Genomic DNA, 8728 nt, shown 5'->3' on the forward strand with positions numbered 1-8728 from the left:
GCCGGGCGGGGTCAAGCCCGCGGCGCCCTCCAGGCGGCTCGAGTCTACTCTCAGGGCGGCCTGACTTCCGGTATGCGTTATGCGTCTCATTCCTTCGGCGGCGGCCGCAGCGACATCGCTGGCATCATCATGGCATGGCGCGTACAGCATTGGCAAGTTGGGTTTGGTTCTCGCTGTCTTTTCTCTTCTCGCCGTTTGGCCTGTGCGACAGTGTCAGAGTCAAGCCTCCTCGTCTCTCCTGAAGTTGGGCCCTGAATTCGGAAGTTCTCAGTACTCGCCGGTATCCGGCGGGCCGGGCCGCAGTTACGGCGGCGGCAGTCAAGCCGCCGGGTCACTCGGGGTAGCCTGGCCCCGGCCGCGCTACTACCGGGGCCGGGCGGCCGGCCCGGGCTTCCGAGTTACTCTTGAAGCGGCTACCGGAGTACCATTCTTGACTATTTCCATTCTTGATGATTCACGACTGTAGTCAAATATTTGATGCGTTTGAAAGGAGTTGGGCATGGCGGATGATTGGGCCGTCTTCCTCCTCCTCCTCCTCCGCTCCTCCTCCTCCCTCTCCTCTCGCAGTCGCTCGTTCTTCTTCTGCTCATCCTCTACTGTCTAGGGTCCTGTCCTCTTCATCCCCTGCTCCTCCTCCTCCAGCTACATTCTCAGCGCAATCTCCCAACTCTGCAAGGCGCGCCGTTCGCCAAGCCGACCATGGGTCGTCTCCTGCTCACTCAGGAAGCCAGACGCCCAAGTCTCTGCTTGCCACACCCTCACCTCGACGAGCTTCGTCTCCTGCACTTCACTACCGCTCTCGCCCCCTTTCAGCACAACATCCTCCAAACCGAATCCGCCCTGCTTCTGCACTGTTGGTGCAGCGGGATGACTCACCCGTGAGCGGAGGGAGGAGCCGAGACGATCTGTTCTCTCCTCAATCATCCTCCGCCTCTCTCGTCAGCCTTCCTCTCTCCGGCTCACAGCTCGTCCGCGACTCCTCGCCATTTTTACCCACGCGGGATTCACGGAATGGCAGCGAAACTCGTGGCAACGGAAAGGTAAGAGCGTGCACAACCTGATCCAATGATCCTTCGTCTCACCACCCTCCCGCACACAGGCGATGGTACGGAAAGCAGCGTCTAGCTCTCTGCTGCGTCCTAGCAGGTTGAAAGAGCCTAAGTCGGGCCCACTGGGCGGGTCTAAGAGGAGCAACCTCTATGCAAGCTCGAGCTCAGTCATCCCGGTCTCTGACTCGAGGCGGAAGCTCGCTGCTAGCCGAGGAAGCTCGACGTATCGGTCGCAGGAGGAGGAAGAGGATACGGAGCGAAGACATCACCAGAGGCAGGACAAGAACCTTGAGTACCTCCTCAAGTCTGCCGACGGCCTCTACCCCCGCCGCTCCTGCTGGGAGGGCCTGAGCTCCAAGTTCTTCCGGGAGGACGCCATGTCGCTCCTCAACCCTGACGTCATCTACGGGATGTGGAGCTGCTGCCGCAAGTCGAAGTTCGCGAGCGTGGGGTGCGAGACGTCGAGTCATGTGGAGGACGGGGAGATGGCCCGCTGCTCGCTGTGCGACAGCATCTTCAACGTCCGGCTGTACCGCTCGATTCCGAGGAGCTCGATCTACAACCGACACTCCGTTGACAAGGCCTGTGCGCGACATGCTGGGGAGCTGGTGGCCAAGGGCGTCTCGAGCTACTACTGGACATGCTGCAACGGGTCCGAGGGAGCGCTCGGTTGCTCCAGGGGGAGACATGAGGCAGCAAAGCTCGAGAGCCTGGTGGAGTATGTGAGAGGTGAGACGGGACGGGACGGGGAGGAAGGAAGGGCAGAGTGGGGATGAAGAGGGAGAGGGGGGGATGAAGTGGGAGAGGGGGGAAGGGAGGAAGAGGGAGAGGGGGGATGAAGAGGGAGAGTCACAGAGGAAGGGAGAAGGGGCAAGGAGAGACGAGAGCATTGGAGCGAATCAGCAGAGAGGGAGAGGGAGAGAGAGAGTAGAAGAGAAGTCAAGGAATCTGACTTTGATCTTTTTAAGATCACAATGTCGAGGTGGACGACGAGGAGGTTCGCAAACAGAATTTGGTCTTTTGCATCCGATGCCTCAGGTTCGTTGATCGCAGGAAATTTCACGGTGAGTCGCTTGCGACAAAGATGAGGGGAGGAGGAGGAGGAGCAGGAGCAGGAGCAGGAGCAGGAGCAGGAGCAGGAGCAGGAGCAGGAGGAGCAGGAGGAGGAGCAGGAGGAGCAGGAGGAGCAGGAGGAGGAGGAGGAGGAGGAATGGGGAGGAGGAGGATTTGGTTGACTCGTTATGGGGGCAGATGCTGCCTGTAAATTTCATACCGGAAAGTACCTGGAGGGTCAGGCTGTTCGTCCTCGTATGCTTCTTCCGCTGGCACCTGGGGACATTTCGCTTCAAGCCACCTTCCAAAAGCTGATTGTAATTGCTACGATCTGATGTTTTCCATCATTGACATAGCCCTTGTCACTGTTTGTAAAGTCCTTGTTGTGAAAGACGAACAGTAATCATAACGATGATGATGACGATGATGATGATGATGATGATGACGATGTCGATGACGATGATGATGACGACAATGATGATGACAACGATGATGACGGTGACAACGATGATGACAACGATGATGATGATGATGATGAAAGTTGGTCAGTTTCATCGACTGGTGTAGAGTGACTCTCCTATCAGATTCACTTCAAAGCTCCTGAGCTCGGCGGGGAGTCAGGGTGTACAAATCCTCACCTGATGGCCATTGAAGGTCGAACTCCACTAGCCTGTGGCTATGCGCTCATCACCCACTTCGAGGTAAACAAGAGCTCCAGTCATCCTCCCTCTCAGCTTTCCTCCTTCGCTTTGCTCCTCTTCCTCTTCCCTCCTCGTTCTCTTTCCTCCTCCTCCACTTCCCTTCTCGTTGCGCTCCTGTCCCTCCATCTGAACCTCCTCCCCTCCTCCTTCTCAACCACATTCTCTCTCGCGTCTTCCTCCTCTCTCGCCTCTTCTCTGATCACCTTTTCAGGTCCTCATCGACAGAGGAGCAGGCGGCAAGTTGCGGTTCGAGCGATCGGAGGAGGTTCTCAGCAAGAGCGCGAAGATCTGCGGGGTCTACAGGAGCGACATGTGCAAGTCCATGCACATCCCAGCTGAGCCGAGGGAGCACCTCTCCCACCTCAGCCTCGAAGCTGAGCAGCAGCTGGAGAAGAATGGCAGGGACGTTTTCCACTGCGTTCAGATCATCTCCTGCACAACACAGAAGAACGCAGGGAGGCCCTTCCCGGGATGGAAGGGGGACCACAGCGAGGAGGTCTTCTTCCGTATCCCTGAGGTGAACACTCCTCGTCCTCCCCGTCCTCCCCGTCCTCCTCGTCCTTGTCCTTCTCCCCCTCCTCGTCCTCCCCATCCTCGTCCTCCTCCCCATCTCGTCTCCTCCTCGTCTCCTCGTCTCAGTTCTGCTCCTCCTGATTGCCTGTTCTCTTCATCCCTCTTCTTTTCCTAATCTCCTCGTCGTCTTCCTCCTCCTCCTTCGTCTCCCTCCTGTAAACTTTCCTATCAGATCGGGAGGCCGGAGGTGGAAGTTAGGGATCATTTTGAAGTCTACCGCGCTGTCATACTCAAGTGGAGGATCCCTCCTTGCACGCAAGACGCAGGCGTGCGATGCTTCAAGGTGCGGTGGCGCTTCATCCTCAACTACTGGGGAGAGGAGGAGGAGGACGCGGAGGGAGAGGAGGAGAAGGAGAGGAGGAGGAAGATGGAGGAGGAGGGAGAGCTTATCCTGGGAGACTCGACCTCCCCCATAGCTAGTGGAGGATGGAATGAGGTGATAGTGAGCGGGTCTTCCCGCAGTTGCAGCCTGTTTGACCTCCGCCCTGGCTGCCTTTACGAGTTCTATGTAGTTGCCTGCGGGATCGTGCCCGAGGAGGAGGAGGAGGAGGAGGAGGAGGAGGAGGAGGAGAGGGAGGAGGAGGAGAAGTTCAAGGCCAAGGAGGAGAAGAGTGCCCAAGGAGTAGGGGACAGACGGTCGCAGCTTCTGCAGGGGGGATCGTTCAAGTTCAAGCAGACGAATCGGGCAGCAGGGAGCTTTTCGAATCTGATCGACATGTCCACCACGAAGAAAGAGGAGGGCAAGGGTGCAAGCAAGCAGCAGGAGAGCGGCAGTTCGTACACTCTAGAGCTCCTCCTCCCCTGCTACGGTCAACACGAGATGGCCTCTGAGCGCGTCAGGATGGTCACCATGCGCCGACCCGCCACCTGCTCCGACCCCTGCGTTCACTTTGTGTGCTCCTGCAACCTCGACCTCCCCTTCCGCCTCCGTTGTGACCTGGGGATGGAGGAGAACATGGAGATCTACTGCAGCAACTCGCTGGCCCTGTGCTGGAGGAAGCCTCGAGACTTCGGGGAGGTCAAGGTCAGCGGCTTCAAGGTGGTGGAGGATGGAGGGCGGAGCTTCTGGATCTCGGAGGAGCACTCGACAGAGCTAGCGGGCATCCTGCTCAGGTCCGGCAGGATCCCAGCTAGCCTGATAGAGGAGGAACGGGTCCGCTCTTTTCTCCTCCCCGTCCTGCCCGCCACGAGGTACAGAATCCGAGTGCTTGCTACCACCAGGAACCCTGTGGCGGCCGAGGGAGACGATGCTCCTCCTCTCCTCTTCGTCTCTCCTGGGGTCCGGGCTCCTCGTCTCCAGCTGATCTCCGCAAACTTCTCCGCCACTATCGGAAGTTCCTTCCTCCTGCAGTGGTTCCCCCCTGAAGAGCTGGGTACGCGCCCTCTCCTCGGCCGCGTGAGGGGCTACACGATCTGCTGGGAGGAGGAGGAGGAGGAGGACAAGGCAAGGAAGCGGACGAAGAGCATCTACCTGTCAACGGCTGAGGCGCACATGTTGGAGCGATTGAATGTCGGGATTCACAAAGAGCGCTGCGAGAGCGAGGAGGAGGAGGAGGAGGAGGAGGAGGAGGAGCGGGGGGGTGAGGAGGAGGAACGAGAGCAAGCAGAGGAGGAGGAGACGCGAGGGGTTCGGAGAGACTCGGCCATGCAGCGCGTGCTACCGACGAGGACGGTGGAGGAGTTGGAGAAGGATGAGGAGGGGACGCTGACGCACAGGAGCACGACTTTCTCCCCCTCCCAACATCCTCACTCGCGCCATGTCGTCGTTGGTCGAGCGCAGGTCCCTCCTCGCGGGAAGGAGAGGGACTTCCTTCTCCGCCTGCGGGACGCCTCCTCCTGCTTCGTCTGGCTCTCCGTCGACTGCGAGCACTGTGAACCCGAGCACGCGTACCTGCGGAGCGAGAGGCTGCAGGTGCAACTGCCGTTCCCTCCCGAACGCCCATGGCTGGAGAGCGAAACGATCCTGAACGAGGAGGCGAGGAGGACGATGAGGCTCTTCGCGCAGCTGTGCATGGCAAGCGAGCAACGGGAGGACCTGCTGCGAGAGATCAGTGAGTTCGACAGAAGGGCGATTGATCCTTCCCGCCTGTGGGTCAGGACGAGCGAGTGGAACCCGCTGCTGGAGCAGAGGACCAGGAAGACAAACTTCCGTCGCCTCCTGCAAACCGAGTCGGAGATCCACTCCCTCATGCAGCAGCATGCGCATGCCCGTACGCTCGCGTCCTTCTCCCTCCTCCTCCGCTGGGTGAAGCCCAAGGACTACGGGGAGGCAAAGATCTCGAGTTTCATCTTGCAGGTCGAGCGGAGGCCCTGGAAGAACGCTCCCTTCCGCACTCCAGCTCACATTCAGCTGGCCTCTGACGACATTGCCCAGCACGACGCAGGGCATCCGTACGAAGTGAGACTCGACGGGCTGAAGTTCGGGGAGGACTTGTCCTTCAAACTCTTCTCCCTCGCCCTCCTCGGCTCCTCCTCCCGCATCATTCCCCTCCCCCACTCCTCCTCCGCCTCTGCCCTCTCCTGCATGAAGCTCAAGGAGAATGAGGTTCCCAGCTTGCAATCCAACGAGATCGACTTGTCCAGCCTGACACAGTCGGACGCGATGAAGCCTTTCACCTTCGCCGTCAGTTTAGCCTGGTGGGTTCCTCCTATCTTTCTGCTATCGCCCTTCCTCTCCTATCGCCCTTCCTCCCTTATCGCCCTTCCTCTCCTATCCCCACTGCTCCGCTCCTATCCCCTCCTCTCCTGCCCTGCTCTCCTCCTCCCTTCCTCGCTCTTCCTCGCCCGTCTCACCTTGCTGGCAGGCACACACTAGACCTCAACTCTTTCAGCACCTCCCTGGTTGATCCCCCACCCTTCCGACCTCCTGCCTCCCAACCTCCGCCTTCTCGAGTCCCCTGGGTCCCAGCAGGATTTCAGCTGGGGGAGAGCACGGCCGACTTGCTGAGGGAGAAGCACGAAAGAGCTGAGAGTCTTGACCCGAGGAGCGCGATCTTTGCGGAGGGAGGAGGACTATCCCCGACTAGCAGGAGGAGGATCGCAGCGATGAAGAGCCACAAGGCGAAGCAGGTGGAGGAGGCGGCGGCAGCGGAGGGCCCGAAGGCGGCGACGAGGGAGCGGCTGCTGGCGCAGATGATGAGGAGGGCTCTGGAGAGGAGGAGCGACCCCGCGGAGCTGACGGAGTTCCGGCTGACGCTGGAGCAGGAAGCGCTGTGCCGCAACAATCTGTCCATGAACGCTCCCCCCGAGAGGAACGAGGAGATTCACGGCTGCACGCGCATCTCCAAGAGTTCCGCCAGCCTGCAAAGGAGCATGCTCATCGGGTCCAGGGCCGCAGCCATCGCAGGGCTGACCCCCGTGCAGGGAGAGCTCTCTTCCTCCTCCACTACTACCAACAACGCCGACCCGGCTGCCCAGCATCCCGTCGCCCCCCCGGCCTCCTCCTCCTCCTCCTCCCCCATGACGCTCAAGTTCGACGACGGGGTCTGCAAGGTCGTCCTCTTCTGGGTGCCTTGGATGCGCCATTGCCAGAGGATCCTCTTCCTTCTCGGCGAACTCCTCCGAAGGCACCGCAACCATCGGGGAGCTGGGAAGTGCAGCTGGGAGCTCGTCACCGTCGCCCTCCCTCCTTCCCCCGAGCAGCTGCAGCTGTACCCAGACCTCAAGGCTCGAATAAAGGAGGCGATCGATCAGCTCGACTCGGCGCGGGCCGCCCGGCCCCAGCAGGAGGGCGAGCTGGACGAGGGGACGTCCCGTAAGCCTGCTGGCGGCAAGAGGGCGACAAAAGGGACAGGAGAGAAGCTGAGAACTCCGACCCCAGCTGATCCCGACCTGGTAGAGAGCCTGAGCAAGCTGTCGCGAGTGATGGAGCGGACGACAGGACGAGCCTCTTCCCTCCTCTCGGGCGTTCTCGGCATCCCTGCTAGCCTTTCCCAGCAGATCGCCGAGCTGGTCGTCCCTCACCCCTCGGTCTGCCGGCAGGAAATCTCCTCTCCTCTCCTCGAGTTCGTGGAGATCCGCGACGGCCTCTGCGTCCGCCGGCGCCTGCTGGACAAGGCGGGTGGCGAGAGCTCCGAGCGCTTCGGGCTGGCCTGTATGAACCCTCTGGAGATGATGACGACAACTGCTGGGGACGTGCTGGAGAGATTGAGGATGCGGAGGGGGGAGGAGTGGAGGCACTTCGAGCTGAGAGAGAAGATAACCCCCCTGAGGTACGAGCAGCTTCCCAGCTCCAAGAGCCGACGATTCCAGCTGCTGCAGGACCAGCACACGGCGCTGCAGGAGACGTACCGGATCTCGTCTGCTCCCACCATCCTCGTTGTCGACCCCGAGGGTGTGGTAAGCTGGAGGGGTACTGGAGGCTGGAAGGGGCTCGATGAGAAGGCGCTGGACACGGGGAAGGCAGCTGAAGATGCTTTCCTCCGCTTCATAGAGGAGAGAATCCGCATAGCCTGCGGTCACACGGAAGGAGGAGGAGGAGGAGGAGGAGGAGGAGGAGGAGGAGGAGGAGGAGGAGGAGGAGGAGTAGGGAGGAGCGGCCTGTCCTTGTACAAAAAGCAGCACGAGCGGGGCACGAGGATACAGCCCGGGGAGGAGGCGCACCCCGTGGCATGGCCGTGGGAGGCGATCGACCAGGACGAGGCTCGGCTGAGGCTCGAGGAGATGGACCGGCCGAGGAGGAGCATCGTGCAGGCGCGGCAGCAGATCTTCGACCGAGCAACCCGGTGAGAGCATTCCCAGCAGCAGGACCAGCTGCTTCCTCCTCCTCCTGCTGATTTCCCCCCAGCAACACCGCAAAGTTCTCGAAGCACGGGCGGGAGCTCGAGATGCAGGTGGGAGGATGGCCTGGCTACAGTGGAGCGGGGGATTGTGTTGAAGAGTGTGCAGGCGATGGCGTTTTCGTTCGAGCGATGGAAGCGGAGGGCGAAGAAGAGACGACGATGACGCGGGGCAGGAGCTCGGGCTCGACATGGTGGAGAAGGGAGGGAGGGAGGGAGGGAGGGACGGTCGGGTAGGGAGGGGGAGGGGAGGTAGGTAGGTAGGTGGGGGGGGAGGGGAACGGGAGGGAGGGAGGGAAGAGATGTTTGAATGCGAGGAATGAGACAGGACGAGTAGGAAGGAAGAAGACAGACCTCCATACATTACCAACCTTCTCACTCCGTTGCCTCAGCAGTCAACAAACCCTGCCTCTGCCATGAACTCCCACCTGCACCTCAGACTCAATACCCTCTCCACTTCTGCCTCCCACCTTCCTCCTTCCATCCTCTAGCCTCCCTCCTCCCTCCTCCCTCCTCCCTCCTCTGTTCTGTCTCCCGTCTCCTTCCTGTCTTGAATGCTTCCTCTCCTCTCTTG

The 8728-nt window shown here is 60.5% G+C and overlaps 1 protein-coding gene across 1 annotated transcript; it reads left to right on the forward strand.

Moving 5' to 3' along the window:
• Window positions 1-1011: 1011 nt before the first annotated feature.
• GUITHDRAFT_134486 (hypothetical protein) lies at window positions 1012-8320 on the forward strand (the record flags this gene model as incomplete). The annotated part of the gene is made up of 10 exons (XM_005838502.1): window positions 1012-1040; window positions 1147-1778; window positions 2018-2113; window positions 2301-2419; window positions 2687-2803; window positions 3015-3320; window positions 3549-6013; window positions 6181-8100; window positions 8163-8208; window positions 8264-8320. 10 exons carry the CDS (start codon window positions 1012-1014, stop codon window positions 8318-8320), a joined length of 5787 nt encoding a protein of 1928 aa, XP_005838559.1.
• Window positions 8321-8728: the final 408 nt, after the last annotated feature.

The sequence above is a fragment of the Guillardia theta genome (genome assembly GCF_000315625.1).
Source record: "Guillardia theta CCMP2712 unplaced genomic scaffold GUITHscaffold_11, whole genome shotgun sequence".
Classification (NCBI taxonomy): Eukaryota; class Cryptophyceae; order Pyrenomonadales; family Geminigeraceae; genus Guillardia; species Guillardia theta.